This window comes from Astatotilapia calliptera, chromosome 23 (assembly GCF_900246225.1).
Source record: "Astatotilapia calliptera chromosome 23, fAstCal1.2, whole genome shotgun sequence".
Lineage (NCBI taxonomy): Eukaryota > Metazoa > Chordata > Actinopteri > Cichliformes > Cichlidae > Astatotilapia > Astatotilapia calliptera.
This window is the reverse complement of record NC_039323.1, coordinates 24,251,085-24,269,935: the sequence shown is the minus strand read 5'-3', so window position 1 is coordinate 24,269,935 and position 18,851 is coordinate 24,251,085. Positions and strand designations below refer to the sequence as shown.

Genomic DNA, 18,851 nt, shown 5'->3' with positions numbered 1-18,851 from the left:
TCTCCTTCTTTCTTCATGATTCCTGCCACCTTGACAAGATTCTCAGTTCCAGACATGCTGAAGCATCTCCACAGCATAATACTCCCACCACTGCTGTTGCTTCACTACACTTTCTTCAAACATTAGCAACTCCTTAACACTGTGACAACTTTGTTTTTATACCCTGTGTAAATCAGAAGAAAATCCCCAGGTCAGGTCAGTTTTTCAAGGGGGCTAATAACACTGAGCCTAGTAATATATTATTTTTTGTTTTGTTTTGTTTTTCTGAAACATTTCAGTTTCACTTCTGTGTCGCTATGTCAAAAATACCCTGCTCACTTGGACCGCAGCTTGTAACCCACTTTAGAATATAGTCACAGGGACAGAAATGAGGCAGCACCACTCGGCTCATTTCCATATAATTTAATTTCAAAAATAAATCTTTTTAATATCTCTTTTCCCATAATAATAACTTCATAAACATTATTAGATTTTCTGTAAACAAATAATATCATAAATACATTCTATTATTCATTCTAAAATCTCTGTATTAAAGCAGGAAAGTACAAGTGTTGGAGAAAAAAACAACAACATTTTGTCCTTTTACAAAGAGCACAGCCCTCCACCCCAACCCAGGCTCCACTATGAAACAAAATCCTTTAAAATTACACCTTAAATCTCACACTAATCTGCCCAGATTTCATAGTGTAGTACGAGTAGCTCATTTGAAAACTGGAAACATCCATTAATTAACAAAAAAGGAGTTTTTCAGGGTTAGAGGTTTGGTTTGGGGTCAGGTGAAAACAGATACAATTTCCGTAATCAGGGAGTTTCGAGGTTTACACCAGATTAAGGACAAATTATGGGATAAATTAAGAGATTATCTGAAATTACAGGAGGCTCAAACCCCTTTAAAACGTTAATAAAACCAAATAACTTTTCTATTTCTAAAACTATGTTTAATGGTTACAAGTCTTTTTAATATATGTCTGTATTTTAACAGTATCTTAAAGGAAACCCTTAAAATACATCACTTTTTTCCCCTCATGGGATTTGTTGTGTTGTTTAAAAATCACATTAAAATTCCCATAATCCAGAAAATATCAACAGTTTACCATAAACAGCTTTCAAAGTAGAAACCTCTAAAATTATAATCATTTTCAACCTATAAGTATCTTGACCCACCAACATATAACCAACCAATTTAAGGGAGACTCATGTCAACCTTACCATCGTCTTAATTTTATAATTAATGGATTTTTCAATTTACGTGTTTTTAGAGTTAAATAAGGATGTTTTAAGGGATTATTGCTTCATAGTGTTTTACAAATATAAATGTCAAACAAAAAAAACATTTGTTTGTGCAGTTTTTTAAATCTGAATGTTCATTTGGTCTCATCTGTGTCACTTCGAGTTTTTTTATTCTTCCCATCAGGCCTCAGCAGGAAGCCAAATGTCTCCCATCGCCGCAGGAAGTTCATTAGGGTCTTATTTGGCTCTTACTTTGCAGTTCAGCTTCCTCACCTGTTGTCCTGAGCCACTCCCAGCGGGTGGAGGCGTCCTGAGTCCAACAACTTCCTCCCCAGCCAGTGTAAAAGCTGCGAGTACCAGTGGATCCCATCACTGTGGCCCCCAGTGGTCCGAGTCCAGCTGTGGATCAGCCTGAGTGGGGCAAAGGCCCAGTGAGCAAGGGAGTGCTGGTCCACCACTGCGTAGCAGGACACCACCACCCCGTCCACCACCACCGTCCCCTGCTGGGTCAGCGGCGCAAACACCCCTTTCATCTCCTTTACTGTCACCCGGCTGATCCGAGACAGACGCCCCTCCCTGTGCTTCTGTCCCGCTTTACCCTCTGACACCAGCACACACTGTCCCGGCTGGGCATTGCTGGCGTACACAGTCCTGAGGGCATTGCGGGCTGGCACCATCCCTTCTGAGCAGTTCTCTTTGGATACAAATATCAGGTGGGCGGCAGTGAGTGAGAGCTGAGCTCCAGCTTCAGTCTGCAGGGTGTAAAAGAGTTTCCGGGTCTTGGGGTCCCGATCGAGGAAAGTCAGGACCTCACTGAACACAAGCTCACCGCTACCGTCACTGCCTGACGAGACGAGGACCCGCTCACCGGGTCGCAGATCGCTGACGGGCTTCTGACTTCCACTTTCCAATATGACCAAGGCCTCACCAGGGAAACAACCTCCAGACTTAGCCGCCACTGAGTGGTCTGAAGACAGAGACAGAGATAAAAGATAGCCATCAGGTTTGGACAGTGTTTAAAATGTATTCCACTACAGATTACAGAATACATGCCCCAAAATGTATGTAGTACTGTATTCCATTACGTTACTCTCATTGAGAGTAACGTATTCTGAATACTTTGGATTACCTAATATATTATCATGCTTTTTATAACTACATGAATGTACTATTGCTGTGTGATTTATTACTATTACTGAAGGTTACTCGCCATACCAACACTAACTAGATTTTTAAATCGTAATATAAATGAGTAACAGTAGGTTGGACATTAGGTAAGGCTGCATTTTTTGCAGCAATCTCGTATAGAAAACTATTCTGCGGCTATATAAAACAGGTCCGCGGCTCCGAACGGTAATAAAGGGACCTCTGGCTAATACGTCGGGTTCCGTGTGGGGCTCGTAATTTTTTATTTTTTTTTAATTATACATTTGAAAGAAAATGTGAAAGCTTCTGATATTTTGAAAGAAAGTGAAGATATTTTGTTAATCTGCATTATCAAGATAAAAATCTTTATTTACAACAAGTTTTTAAAATGCTTTTCCATAATTTCAAATTTTATTGTAAAAAAACAACAACAAAAAAAGCATATTTTCTTTTGTGTGAGGGATTATATTTCATCACGAACAATATTTTAATTAAAAAAAACCAACATCTTATAAACAATGTTTTTATTTATTTTTTTACATTATTTATCACACTCACAATCCCAAAGTTTGACACAATTTTTAGACTAAAGATGCCAATAAATGTTTGAGATTTTCTGTTAATAAAATATTTGCAAAAAACATCACAATTCGAACCTTATCTCATAGTAATGACTTGTGTCTTAATATGTTATGTTATTTTTCAGCTGGTGGCTCCATAGTTAGTGTTTAACACATTTGCTTGGCAAATGAAAGGCAGCTGGTTAAAATCAGAGACACAAATACCTTCAGGATTTGTTATACATTTGAATAAACAGCACAAAATTGGCTTTTAGAAGTAACACTTTTAATCTAACATCTTATAGTTTTGAGTAAAAATGTATTTAATTTCTAACACTTCGGATCCGTCTCATAGTTTAGACCCATGAGGTCTTTGTTCTTGTCTTTCCTTGAACCCCCCCAAAAAACAACTAATAACCCAAATTGTTAAGCTACTTAGATACAATTTATTTTTACAACTTGGATTTATAAATTCATAACTATAACTGTTTGTTTTTGTTTTTTTATTACATTTCTAACTCCCAATCGTGTTGCATGTGCAGTTTTTGGGGGGGCAGTAATAGACTTCCATACTAAAGTTCTTGATAACATAATAAATCTCTCCACCTCCCTTTAGCCAAATATTGACTCTTTCCTTTCAATCGCTGCACATAAAAGAACAATAACCAGCCTGTCAAACACAACCTCCTTCATAAAGGTGCATGTTGGGTCGTACATGTGTCCCCAGCCCAGATTGTGTTCGTGGCAATGAGTTCAGGCACTTGAAAGTAACCCCTGAGGGCTCAAGTCTATCTGGGGATAAATATTTGGAGAAGGTAGGAAAGCCAAGGCCAAGTGATAAGATAAGTCACCTGAAGGAGGAAGGAGCAGAGCAAGAAAACCAGCCAGTCATATCCTGACTTTTGAAATAAAGAAACAACCATTTCTTAGACTAAACTGGTAACATACTTTTGAAAAAGCAAGTAAAATTAATTTGTAGCTTATTAGTAACCCAAAACATTTGAAATAAATAAGACAAAATGTTGACTTGACAGCTTATATTTGTGGATCAGTATGTAAGTTTAATTCAGTATTTATTTAATACATTATTTTTTACATTTTTTTCATAACCTCTGAATTTTTTTAACCACTTCTGTCCTAATTATGACTTTAAAATTACACATTTTGATTCTAGTAATTTCAAAACATGAACCTTGTACTCGTTCATGTTTTCCAGACTAAAAACATCGCACATGTTGCTCTATCTTGTCTTGCTCTTTATTCAAGATTAAATTCTGTAATATAGAAAAATGCCATGACATGAAATCCAAAATAATACGTCTGCTTTAAGATTTTAAATAAACTTGATGAGCAATTTTGAACGTTAACATGGGATAATGATGTAAATTGTGAGCTGAAAGTAAAAACAGTAGTGTTAGGGAAGAGAAGGGTAAATAATTAAGTATAATTTGTGGTGAAAGTTTTGGCTAAATATGGAATCAGTGTAGCTAAACGTTAAAACAAACTATACCTTTTCTAGTTTCAGTAATCTCATGATATATCTATTCTGAATTTTCTATCATTTGTTGAGCGTACCTTATACTGAGAGCAATAAAAGAACAAAAAAGTCCACGTCTTTCACCCAAAATATTACCTTCCTAACTGCTTCATGACATGAGCACAGTGGGAACAGCTCAAGTATGAGGTGAAATGTGCATCAGTAGGAGTTAAAATGCTCCATCAATCCCTCCGTTTCCTCCTTTTCTCACGTCCACCCCCAATTTTTCAGTCCAGTCTTTCATCTATAGCGGTCCAGCACTTTGCTGCCCTCTAGTGGTTGTTTCCTCTTGTTGCTGCCCCGCTTTTAATTGCATTTAAAGGGATTTGGGGGGCAGGGGTGTTTGTTGTCAAAGAGTTCATCTTCCCAGTTTCTTTTCTTTGTCATATTTTGAAGAATTTTGAAGAAAATTAGGAGAAAAAAGAAGAAGAAGAAATCAAAAACATGAAAAAAAAATACCAACTTGATTGGTTGCCCTTCTGATCAAGTCAAGTTCTGGGCCCTCGCAACCCGATCTGGGAGGGAAGGAGAGAGGAGCAGGAGAAAGAGGAAGGGAAAAGAGAGGTAAGGTTGGAAAAGGGAGAAAGAAAAGGAAAATCTCAGTTACCACTCAGTGTAAAATGTGTCACTGGGGGTTTAAAGTGGATGCATTTTAATAAGAGGGTGCAACTCTCAGCACATCTGTGTTACTTTTAACTGTAACTTTTCATAACAGACACCCTGAGAACAGTGGCTGTGTGGAGAAGTTTGAACCATGATGAGAACGTGCAGTCTCTTCTTTATACATCCTGATGGAGTCAAGTATTACGAGTTGCATTTCCAGCAAAAATACCTAAAAGTTTTCAAGAAAGTTTGGCATGCGAAATAAAAAGTTCAGGTAGGTTAATTAGCTGCTTTTCTTCACGGTTTCTTGGTGCAGTGAAGTAAAGCACTGCAAGGTCTCAGTAGTCCATCTATCAGATATTTGTGGACAGCATTTAACATTACAGCTCAGTAATAAATGATGAATAGTCTGTCAGGCATTTTATGGTCTCCACTTCTTTCATGCAAAAGTCCATAAAGCTGTGTTCGCACCTACTGAATGTGAACAAATGTCAGCAAACACACAAGCTGTCCCCGTTCAGTTTAAGTCAAAATATGCTTGTGAGCTAACGTTACATTAGGGGAATATTAATGTGGTGCTGGAGAGAGAGAGGATAGGAGCAAAAGATGAGAGATACTTTTTAAAAGCTAAGTAAGTTACATTTAATTTAAATGTAAAGTTTATATGTATGGTCTTGATTCATTTTAATGTTTTTCGCCCAATGAGACACTCAAATCTGTATGTGATGTGTCTTTGAAGTCACCTTTTCGGTGAAAAGATACTGCTTAATACCCGTGAGACTTTTTTTCATAGATTCAACTGAAGAAATAAGAACAAACTATGTATTTAACTATGTATTTTTGTGACAGGCTGCTTGCAACAAAGTGTCGTAAGATACAATATAAAATTGATTCCTTGCTACGTTTTTTGGTAAGTGTAGACACAACACGGGTTCATCCATTGAATTAGGAAACTTTTTTTTGCTTCAACAATTCATAACTCAGTGTTAAGTAGCTTTGCAACAAAAACATTTATCATAAAGTCTCCAGTTCAAGAAATGGAATGAAGATGAGTAAAAAAGCAGACAATTGTGCATAGAAGAACTTTGAAAGACCTTTAGGAAGTCAGGTTTCCGAACTAAGATTTCTGATTGCAAAATATTATCCTTTGACTTTTTTAGGTAAGTTATAGTTTTTTGCAGTTTTTCTAAGTCTGCTAGGGTCCACTTGTGTCCTTACATTTTTTTAATACTTTTGTAATATTACTTATGATTACAAATTTTGTGACAAGGCAGACTCGTCTATGGAGAATGCAATGTTCCAATGCGCCAACTATGCACACGCCCTTCGTGTATGTTGAGTTTCCAGTTCTCTGTGTACACAGTTTCCAAAACGCAGCATACAGACGCCTGTTTTTTCCCCCCAAACTTTGCCATCTGTGAATTAAGACTGACATTTTGTTTGCAGGTGGTTTAATCAAAAAAGTTCATCCCACAAAAATAGAAACCTGCTTTAAATTTGCCCATTAACCTCTTCAAGGTCACCTCCTTGTGCACCTCTGGACCACTGCAAATCATTTTGATCATGTTTTGTTTGTAGATAAGATGAAGCAATTATGAATTTTAGTCTTCTTAATTCTTTTCCCCATAAAGACAACATCTGACGACCTCCCATGAACCCTCAAGTCTTGACACTTCAAAATATATCAGTACAGACCTGGTTTGACGACCATTAGAATATGTTTCCCAGGGTTTTTTTTCCAAGGAGATCTCTGCCTAAGCTACAGAGGCAGACGTCCTGCATAATTCCTGTTCTGGAAGCAGGCCTAAAATATAGCATAAACCACTCAGTTCAGAAAATAGAAACTAGCTTTACCCCCAGCAGGTATCCAAGCGGTAAAGAGTTAGGTAACCAGGTGTGTGCGGCTGTATTAAGTTCAGATGAGGTGGCTGCTGTGTGAGTAGAGGCAGAAAGCCACAGACAACTCGAAGATGAGTTTTTTGAGGAAGCCTAAGGTGAGTGGTTGTTGTGAGATAAACTGAAGACACAGAATGTAAGAGATAGTGCCTACTTTAGATGCAATAAAACAGTTAGTGGGCAAAGACAGAAGAGTGAAAGTAAAGCAAAGCAGATGCACATATGAGAAATCAGTTTTCAAGAAATCTAGAGTCCATTTTCTTTAAAAAAAAAAAAAAATCTATCTTGACAAAACAATTCCTAGTATTTGCATTTTTACATTTCTGCTCACACAAAGACTGAAAAAAAGAGAAGGATAACACCTCGCTTGGCTTTCATGAAGCATTTGTAGGCTTTAGAAGATTTGCCCCCAAGCGTGAAAGAGTTCAGTTTCAAGCTACAAAATCATTCAGGGGAAGACGATGGTTTTGTTGACTTTCTGAACAATATTTAACCAAAACCACAAACCTTTTCTAACCTTCACCAAGCACTTTGAGTTAATCGTGTCTGTGGCATCACTAGTTGCCATGACTGGAGGCTGAAAAACAAAACCTTCAAACCTTGCAGTGAACTCAACACGGTTCCTTTCTGTGAGGTCTAAAATTAAAAAAAAATGTGGCTCACTGTGAAATGTCTTAAAAAGATTTAACGTCATTAGGAAATAAAAATGATCCTGTTTTCTTTGAGTATTTAAACATTTAGATTTCTTTAGTTTATATTTGATTAAAGCATAAAAGACTTCACCGCGCTTCAGAAGTCACTTCCGATTATATGAATCCTTGCATTTGGACATTTTTGTGCTGCCAGAGCTAATCCAAATAGAGCAGTTTAAGCTTTATTAACAAAACTGCAGTAAAATTACATGCAATTTACCTAGAGGGTGCCTGAAATCTCAGTACATGAATAAATGGCTGAAATAATTACCTGCTTCTAGGTCCCAGGGTGTCAAACTCGATCTGGTCCCAAGTGGATACGACTGCAAAAGTCACTGCCTCTCAATTGTTTATCTTATATCTCTGTAAGCATGTCTTTTCTTGTAAGTGAGAAGTTACAAGAAAAGTACTGGCAGCTTGTTGTAATTAATGTAATTAACAGAACATTTTAATGACTTACTGCAGACAACTAAAAATAAAAAAAACAGGAACTTTTCTGTTACGCGACAACTAACAATAAAAAAATTGAACGTTTTTGTTATTTAATAGAAAACTTACTACAAAAAATAACTTTTCTGTTAACTAATGGACTTCTAAAAATAAAAAAAACATAACTTTTTTGGTATTTAATTGAATACTAACAATAAAAATTAAAAAAGACTTCAACTCCTGTTTTTTTTAATGTTTCTATGGTTAGTCCAGTGCTTCTTTGCTTTAGTGTCTAACAGGGTGTGGGTGATGTTAGTTTGGTCAGTAATAAGAGTAAAACTGACACAATACACAGCTAACAGTTAAAAATTGATGCTCTTCTCATTAACAATTTTCACATTTTCCAAAGTCATCCAGGGGTTGAGATTGGACCTTTTGGTGAGCCTGTTCTGGCCCCCAGGCCTCATGTTTGACACCCCTGTTGTAGACACATATTAATATTATCCATGTTTCTGGAACACCTTGCTTCTTACTTCCTGTGATTTGGCGCACTCGCTCACCTGACTTGACACTGCAGTGGATGTGATATTTGGACTCGTAGTAGACCCAGTCGAATCCAGCCTCCACTGCCAGCCGTGCCAGCATGGCGTACTTGTTCCTGTCCCGGTCCGACGTGGTGATGTCCACCGCCCGGCCCTCGTAGTGCAGAGACTCCTCCGAGTGGTGGCCGTCCTCATCCCAGCCCTCGGTGACCCGTAGCCGGACCCCAGGCCACAGGTTCATCACCGAGATGGCCAGAGAGTTCAGCCTGTCTTTGCAGCGCTGCAACAGAGGAGGCACACAGGACGTGTCTGGATCAATATATTTGCATTTTTTATGTGAATATGTTTGTTCACTGGGGACTGAAGCCTCATCCTCTGCTGCTGCGCAGCTTTAAAACCAACCAGGAAAACACAGACTCTTTACAAAGACCCCTTCTCTCGTGGACTTCACCAAACCCCCTTTGCCTCACCCCTCTCCCCCTTGTCTGTGGCTCCAGCCTGCTGTCCCAGCTCAGCCCGGTGTTTGCTCTCTGTGGTGAGCTAACGGAGGAGGGAGGCTATGACGGATGGAGGGGGGGACTGTGAGGTTACAGGGTGGCTGGGTGGGGGTGACATGTGGTGGCGGCTACAAGAACAAGAGGTCCTCAGCGTCCCTCTAAACCTGGAGTCTGGTCAGGGTGAGCAAACAGGAGGTGAGAGGGCCTATTGAAGGACCCCTCCCCTCCCTTCCCATTGCTCCGGCATACACAAATCTCACCTTCCAGTCTGCCCCGTTTATCTAATCCACACCCGAGCTGCATTGTCAGGGCAGCAGTCACGGCGTCTTGGATAACCTCTCAGACAGGCACTAGTCCTGGTCTCACTGTGAGTAAATGTAACTAACAGCAGTCAAAGACTTAAAGATGGACAACAATTAAGGAATTTTAGATATTCCTCCCCCCATTTCATTTTTTTTAAACCCCTAATTTTTGAACATTTTTAGTCACATTAACCTCCTAACACCCGAACTCTTTCATGGCATGCTTTTTTAATTACTCTTTGCTATTTGTGCTGATTGGCACCTGATGAATGTTAAAACAAAGAATTACCAGGTTTTTTCTTTTTTGTTTCAGAGAAAAATGAGATCCAGTTATAAGGACATTTGTTTTAAATTTCAATAGAACAGTGGAAGTATAATGTCCTCTTAAGTGCAAATCAGACCCTTGTAGAGCAAAATTTTGTATTTTGATCTAGACAACCCAAAATGTGATGACCACATATGTGGATGCCAGGTCCCAGGAGGTTAAATTATAGAAAATTAAAAACACAACTATAAGAGGCTGATAATTAAAGATCCTAATTTAAGGATGAATATTTTTGGTTATTAACGCGTAAACCAATTCCAGATGTCACCAGAGGCCAATTCATAGACGGGTTTCAGCTGTGACACTTACTGGCCTGAAGAGGATTTGGGTTGGGTTTTTTTTTATGAAGCTTAAGCAGCAGAAATAAACATGTTTAGTCTGAAGAGTTGGTGCGTTTGGATATGTGCAGAGGTCTTTTGGTAAAAAGAGCTTTTTCCTGTGTAAATAATGTGAAAAGGGAGATTTTGAAAAACTTCCAGGGTGAAAACTTTCAGAAATTTATGCTTTTACACGTGGAGTGAAAGGTGCATGCCTTTATCTTCTTTCTGATGTCAGACTGTGAGCCATGTTACTGTTTGTGGACTTTTGATGGCCTAATACTTCTATTCAGTAAGGGTTACATCACCACCTGTTTTGGCGTACTACTGACATTGCTCGATGTCGCTTTGTTACATTTCTGCGTGGGTATTGTTTTTTCAAAACAATCATAGAAAAATCTTTGTTAAAAAAATACATGTGGACAGCTTTAGTTTCCCTCTTCATGACAAATGTAGAGAAGGAGATCTATCGATCTATCGATCAAACTCACCAGTTTAGATTGCATTAAGGCTTAAAGTTTGCATTATTAGTGGACTGTGCAAACAGACCGTCCAAGAAGTCGGTACGCTCTGTCCATGTGATGCAGCGTGTTAACTTAGTTTGATAACCTAGTAAGTCACCTTTTTTTACCCAAACATTATCATCTGGTTGCATAAAAGCAAGAACAACAGAGTCCAAAATGCAAACATTGAATCGTCAAACTACATGACACTGTGGTCATTGTGTCCATCCTTTATATACAGTCTCCTCTTTGTGAAAACTAAAACTAGCTCTGAAAAAACACTTTAGTTTTTATTTATATTTAAGTTAACCAGACTTTTGGGGGAAAAATTAAAATTAACTGATATGATTTTGTGAACTTGGCAAACAAACTAAAATAAAACTTAAAAAGTACAGAGAAAATATACTTAGTTTTACCATTTCTTTGATAAAGATTTTATTTAAAAATTACTGATGAGGGAAGGTTAGACGTGTTTATTGGGACTCTAGATGTCTACAAGACTCTGAGTCAACAGCTTTCAAAGGTTCTGTTTTATTGTAATAACTGTACTTATTTTCCTGACTCTTGCCTTTAGTATAGGTCCAGCTTATAATGATTATTTGAAAGACTCCAACTAAAAACTAAAATGGAACAAAAAAAATCTATTCAGGAAGCTAAACTGAAGCTAAATTGAGTCAAAATGAAATGAAGACAAAGAGTAATTAGAAAGTAAAAAACTAATATTGCTGATCAATAAGTGGAAATTTTAGGTCAGGCTTGGCCAACTCCAGGCCTCATTGGTTTTGATGGGTTTTTTTTTTTTTTTGTTTTGTTTTAAAAAGACACTTGGGGATGAATCTTTTGTTATTCATTGAACTTACTTAAAACTGTTTTTTTTTTTTCAAAAATTACTCATATTGAGTAATGCGTATTTTCTTTTTAATTAACCCCCCCACACACACACACAGAGGATAAAAGTTCTGGATACATTTTCTCCAAGGAGGAAACATTTCCTCAGTAGCCAGTACAAAGGCTCGTGGGCATGTTTAACTTCAAATCTCTAATTTAGTCGTGGTTGTGGGATTTATTTCAGATACGCTCTGTTTAGTTTTAATGTGGTTTCTAGTGTTTGCGAAGCCAAGAGCAGCGTAGAGGGTTATCTATCACAAACTTGTAGTGATTAATGACTCCCCGTCGGTGATTATGTTGAGTTTGTCATTTAAATGTTAATAAAACCAGATTTAACGATATAAAGGATACAGTAGCTTCTGAATCTGAAGACTGCCTTAAATCTGCAGTCTTTCTAATGACCACCAGGGGGTGATTCCCTTTGTTGAAGAAAAAAAAAGAAAAAAAAAGAAAGAAAGAAGAAGACTTGATTGTATAGAAGTCTATGGGAAGAGGACCACCAGCTCTCCTGCTCTGTGTGACCTCACTAAACTCTTTCATGATGAGTTTATGGGCTCGGTCATTAGATTTAGTTCTCAATCAATACACCATGAAGCTCATTTTTAAAGTTCATAAATTGTGGTTTATATTGAAAGTCAGAAAGAAATCCAAAATTGACTGATAACCTGTCAATCAGGAGTCATTCATCAGTGGTTTGGCCGATTATTTCCTCCACTATTGGATTTTAAAGCAATCTTGAAGGACGATGCCTTGAATAACAACATTTTCACCAATTTTAATACAAATAAATACAAGTTGTTGACCAAACTGGAGATTTTTAAGCAAAATTTGCCAACAAAACAACACATTTTTATTCTATTAAAGTAATTTCATAATAATTTCATTCCCAGTGCACTGCACATGCATGAAATCTGATGGAAAATCTGCCCTCCAAGATTACACTCACTCCCATCAAATGAAAGGTTAAACAGTCAAACTTTTTTCATCTGCTCTGGTTTTGAATGGAAGGAGATTTTGTTGGTTTTAAGTGGCAGAAATCTTATTAAATGAACTCTGTGTGGCTGGAGGCAGTCTTGTCATTCCGCAGCTGCCACTGAAAGCGTCTCTCAGTGATGCAGCCTTTCATGAATCTCGGCTCATTAAGGCTCCAAACTGGGATTAAACCCCATAAATGTCTTTTTTCCCCATGTTGGCTGTGATAAGAATAGCTCGTGGCTCGGTGGCCACAGATGCCTTTTCACAGCGTTCACTGTGGATTTTTTAAAAAAAACGTCTTGTGTTTTCTCTCTGCGGTCAGAGCAAGGAGCTGAACTTCATAAATCAGACGATAGATTTTGTTGGTTTTCCTTTCAAGGTGTACAGATCGACGGGGGGTTTCTGTAGGAGCGGTTTTAGCACCAAACCGCTGGCTGCACAAACACTGGGCGCACAGACCGACAACATGCGCTTATGCACAACTCTGCGCTGCAAAAAGTGTCCCTCTGAGTCTGAGAAGGTTCTGTTTAGTCTTGTGGGTCCTGTTTTAGCTGGATGAAAGAGATTTAAAAAAAAAAACTACTGAAGAAAACGTTCTAAAATGCAAGTGAATGTTTCCAAAAATCAACTTTTTAAAGAACAGTCTCGCTTTTTGTGTATCAGTTTTTACGCATCAAAGCTCCAAATAATCCGCAAAAATCTGCGCAGATTTATCGTGTATGTTGGTAAAACGTTGTTGCACTTTTGCTTAGCTTAACACATGACCTTTAAAATGACATTAAACGATATAAATGCAGTTTTAAAGTGCCACTTTTTGCAGTGCGGCTTCGACCCCTGAACAGTCGCGTCTGTATGCAGCAGCTCAGGAGCGCCCAGGAAAAAGGGAATAAAATCTAAAGAGGCAGGGGGAAAATCCGTATAATTAAGGCTTCAGCACAAGTGAAGTGGGCTATTTTTGCACAGGAGCACTGCGAAAACAAACAAAAAAGTAACGCGGAATAGTAAAAGACAAACAGGAGGCTGTCTCCTGCGGCTTAGGGCTCATAAATTGTGTGCAGGTCTGCGCCGGTGACGAGCAGCGGCTCCGAGTGCGTGCTGCAAAAAATGTCCAGCTTGGAGAAGACCTGTCCCCTTTATGAGCCTTAAATTCATTAATCAAGCTCACACCAAGGAGGCTTTGAGCTTTAGAGCAATTTTCTGGCAAAGTGACACGAGTAAGAAAAAAAAAACCTCAGCTGGGTCAAGGCAAATATCAACAATATCGATACCAATGATGGTAGTACAATAGGGTCCATTCTTTGTTTCTACCCTCTACATTCAGCAAGCAGCTTACTGATGTTAAATTGTAATTTTCTATAGAGATTTAAAAATATAACTCAAGCTTCAACATTTTAAAATTCACAAAAAGCTAAAAGGTGTGTTTTTGTTGCGTTAACTAATTATTGTTGAAAGTAAAATCAATAATTAGTTAACACAACAAATCACGAAAAGTGATTTCATGGTTATTAAATTCGCTAATCAATGACAAATTCCCATACATCATGACACACTGCTCTCACCTATAGGGTGCCGTTATAGGTTAAAGCTATCGGTATTGGTATCGGCAATACTGGCCCTGTATTAACTTGGTATGGTTCATTCCAGAATTCGCTCGAGTGTCCTGATTTTGTAGATAACCGTTATAAATCGGGTTCAGTTAAGAACTCGTTCGCTCATGCAGGTGTTGCACATGTCTGTTCAGCCTCTACTTCTTGCAGCGTGTACAGCGAGGTGACAGCTCCAGCCCGGAGTGCGCGCTTTCATTCCCCACGTGGGTCTGTGGACACAAACGCTCAGGGAGGAAGCCCGCGGTCACAAGACCCAGATATAAATACTTTATTCCTGGGGAAATAGGGAGTCAAATAAATTCCACGCGAAGCCACATCAGTGACGGTGTCGTAAAGATTTCTGACAGTCCAAAAAGGAGACTGTTAACTCGACCAGTGAGGCTAAAAACGAAAACTGTAAACATGAGCACACGCTTGACCCCGGGCTCTAACCAAATACGACTTTTGGCTGTTTCTCCACCAAAAAAACATGATGTAGAAACAGAGGACATAGTGTTTTAATTAAGAGCGACCGCTCGCCGTACATTTTTAGAAGGGGTTGCCCACTTTTTTACGCATGAGCTGCCCACAGTGAACCTCTGATTCCAACCTCTACTGTTCAGCCTTCGCAGGACTTTTAGACTCTATTCAGCTAATCCGTGCTTCGCCCCCGAAGAAATGTCTGAGTTAAACTTGTAGCTTTATTTATTTAAAAAAAAAAAAGGACGATAAAGTTTAATAGAGCTGCTGCTGTGATTTAAATCAGTGCCAACTTGGAGAAAATCTGTTTTAAAGCGCATCTTTTTCATTTAAAATCATTAGGGGATGAATGTGATAAAATTATTTTGTTGGCAAAGACCGTTTTTCTTTGAGTCTTTCTTTGAAGGGCTTTGAGTCAACAAGATAACAGCGTCCACGGGTTTAAAGACGGGGCAAAGTGCACAGACCTCCTGCGCACAAATGCCTGCTTCTCTCTGAGCCGGACTGTAGTCGGGCTTAAAGGCACTACAGCAGCTGGGAGGGTTACCTGCGTCATCAGGCGGTCTGCACCTGTGTTCTCCTCATCCTTGAAGATGATGTCGGGGTTGTAGTTGGGGGTGAGCTCCTTGAAGCGCTCGGAGTTCCGGGTAATTTTCCCTTCGTATCTCCCGCTGGCTCCCAGCGTCTTCTCGCCCACGTTGGGGGTGAACTGCTTGTAGGCGAGAGGGACCAGCTTCCGCGGCGGCCGCCTCTTGCCATTGCCTCTGCCCGGTCCGCACCCCTCGCTGACCGGTGACAGGAGGAACGCGCACCCGGCGAGGCACGTCACCAGCGTCGAGAGCAGCATTCCGCCTGGCGGCCGGTGTGTCACCCCCCTCCCACCTACTGCGGGAGGCCAATATGTCTCCGCTGTATTTCTGTTGGAGTGTCCCCTCCTTCCACGCGTGGGTTCCCCTTTGTAATCTTAGAGCGGAGACAACAGAGCAGGACTCATCCCAGAGTCCCCAGAAGTCGCCATTCCCGGCGCGTAAAAGTGGCCAGTGCGCCGCTGGAGCCCAGCTGGAGAGAAGTGAACCTGTTCTCTGCGCCGCTGCTCACGCACTGCGTGTCCCGAGTGCACGCGGAGTGCAGGGGCATAAATAGGAGAGGTGAGTTTATCTTGGCAAGCAGGTTCAAAGCTGTGCCTCTGCGTTGAAACTGTGAGAAACGGGCTCGGAGACAGACGCGGAGGCGCGCGGCGCGTAGGCTGTTGGACACGGCGGTCACGGGGTGTCCCCGCAGCGGTTTCTGTCTCTCGGTTTTCCTCTCAATGCGTCGCTGTGGCGCGCGGCGGCTGGCAGAAATGCTGGCAGGAAGCAAGCCTGCTACAGTGCACACGAGGTGCCGCGGGAGGAGGAGAAGGAGACCGCGCCCTTCTGGACCTGCCCTCTACTCAGTCCTCTCCTCCCATCGCGGCCGCCTTCATCCGTTTATTGTCGGCTCGGGCCTGCGCCGAGGACACGCAAACACAGAGCCACGAGACCCGCGAGGGCCGGTGTCCTTTGGACCCGCGTTCCCAAGGTGAGACGCATGAGGGCGAGCGCAGGTGCGCGCATGACCCCTCCTTCCTCAGTGCAGGTAGCAGCTCTGCTGTGGGCAACGAAGCTGTGAGCACATCAAGCGAGAGCAGGGGGACCTCGACGACACAGAGACCTCGACTTACACAAAAACACACTAAAAGCGAACACGTGACGATAGTTCAGGCTTTAAAGGACTAAAATCGTATAATTCTGCCTCATTAATAAAGGCCCTGAATTCTGAGATCACCTCAAGGTGATGGACGCTTAAATTTGGGTTTGATTACCTTGAGTGACTGCCTTCGTCCATGTTTCAGGCTTTTCTTTTATAAGTGGCTTGCTGAGAGGGGAAAAAGTCAGAAATCATAGAAAATAAACATAAAACAAACCTAAAGGTGACAAATGTTTACATAAATGAGTGCAAAAGCTCAACAGTGACAAGCTGACGCCATTAAGTGCAGTTTTACCTGCCTTATCACCAAAGAACATGATCTACTTTGGTACAGTGCTCCAAAAGGTGCTTCTTTCTTGATTCTGACTCATTTCTTTGTTAAATGCCTTGTTGGAGCTTTCAGAAGCTACAGTATAACCAGCAACACAGTTCAAAGAGTTGGGCTGAATAGCATCTTTTGTGAATCTTTGCTGAGGAGAAAGGTTCTCTTAAATTCAGAGATTACACACATCACAGATGGTTTCACTGGTACCGAATGTAGCTAACTGGAGACACTGGAACAAAATTAACCCTGACATGCTTACCGGCTGCTTTGTTGTCGGGGTTACAGAGACTACATTCAGGGAGATCACTTGAGGATAACTGAGCGGCTTATTGGACAGATCCGGTTTCACAAACCACCCAACACCGTTTCAGAGCCCATTGAGCCCTCTGCTGATGTCACACCCTCCATCACCAGGGGTCAAACTGAAGTCTGAGGCCTGCTGAGGGGTCCCAAGATAAACCAGAAAACAGGAGACCTTTCCAACAACCCTCCACCACATCAGGAAACTCATGGAAACTGTCATCTGATGCAACATGTATTGACCAAAAATGTAATTTTAGCAACTATCGAAGAAACTTAAGGATTTCAATCCCTTGTGCTGACTGTTTTTAAAGTATCATGAAAATTAGGCCCAAGAAAAAGCAGCAGCTATGATTTTTACACAGATGACTGTTTTTTGGTTTGTTTTTGCAGATCGTCATCTCGGGATCTGGCTGGATTCTTCCTTAACTAATCCTGGACTTTGATGTACCCCCCACCCACCCTGCAGAGAGACTTTGAGGGTTAAACAATTTCCTTCAAACTTTTCTCCAGAAGACCATCTAGAGACAAAGTTACTGTTCTTGATCTTCAATTACTATATACAAGATAAAGAAAAGCGGATTTTAGAAAATGCTGGAATCAAACATTTGTAAGCTTTGTTTAATAAATGGTGGTTGAAATGCTTTATGGAAACAGAATAGAATATCTCACCATAAATGAGTCAATGCCCATAGGCTCCCATTTAAAATGTCCAACTTTACAAAACAAACATCTACAGCATATTGCAAAAAATAGTTTTGCTCTTTTTGAATGGTAGAGCTTGACGGATCGATCGTATCGATACAAATGCTGGTATTGGTATCAGATCGATACTAGAATGATAGAGGATAGAAACAAAGTATCAATATGTAGACCACTGAATTGTGTTAAATACATTTTTTTTTAAATTAAAAAAAACATACCCTGTGAAACATGTCTTAACCTTTTTGTGTTCACGGTCTATTATACTTACAGCCTACAGCACATTTAAACAACAGAAGTTGACACAAAGTGCTTTAGAAACAGACACATTTACATTCCAGGTCTCTAATAAATCCAGTTTCAAAGTACACGAAAAGCTAAAAACTATATTTTTCTGTATTGAATATTTATTAATGTGTTCAGAATCTGCAAATTAATGATGAGTCTTCTCATAAGTCATGACAGACTGCTCTCCTTTATGGGTTAAAAATATTTGCTATCAGCAATACTGACTCTGTACTTACTTGGTTTTGGATCGATACCAAAATTTGCTCTACTGCAGTGATTTTGTAGATAACAGCCTTTAAATTGGGTTCATTTGAATTAAGAACTGAAATGACCGGTATTGGTATTAGCAATTTTGGCCCTGCATTTACTTGATATCTGATTGATAGGAACATTTGCAGTATCAAATAACACTACTGGATAGTTTCTCGAAATATCTATTCAATTTCCTCTTCAAAACGTGATCACTTCTGCCTCAAGAAAACTAACAATGCAGCAACCAAAATGCTAACACTGACGCTTCCAAATTGAGTCCAAATACCATTTGGGTGATGCCATAGTGGCTACATCCATCTTCTATATACAGTCTGTGGATCAAAAACAGTTTTTCTGCCATGTTAAACTTAGAGAAGCTTATAGAGCATTAATTCTATTTCCTGGTTGTATTAATTTAATAAACCCTCATTTACATTCAGAAACATCTGTCTGTGTTGTCTGTCGTGAAAGAGTCGTGAAAGAGGGACAATTCTGATTGGCTGGTATCCAAAGTTACTCTCAGGTATCTCTGATCAACAAATCTGAACACACAGGTGATCAAAGAGACAAAATCATGATGTGATATGATTGATTTTTGCAAATAAACAACCGAAATGGAATTACACAATCCTCATGTTTCACCACCTTCTTTCTTTTGACCATAAAAGCAGCATTTGTCACTTAAATAAATAACAATAATCTGCTCTTTCAGTGGAGAAAACTGCAATTTTTTTTTTAAACAAATGTC

General features: G+C 39.8%; 1 protein-coding gene across 1 annotated transcript; it reads right to left on the bottom strand.

Annotated features, from left to right (window-relative positions):
• Nucleotides 1-446: 446 nt before the first annotated feature.
• LOC113016120 (Indian hedgehog signaling molecule) lies at nt 447-16,062 on the bottom strand. Its single transcript, XM_026158688.1, has 3 exons — nt 15,056-16,062; nt 8,654-8,915; nt 447-2,197 (listed from the first exon to the last, which is right to left on the bottom strand). Exons 1-3 carry the CDS (start codon nt 15,353-15,355, stop codon nt 1,500-1,502), a joined length of 1,260 nt encoding a protein of 419 aa, XP_026014473.1. The 5' UTR covers nt 15,356-16,062; the 3' UTR covers nt 447-1,499.
• Between the last annotated feature and the right edge of the window lie 2,789 nt (nt 16,063-18,851).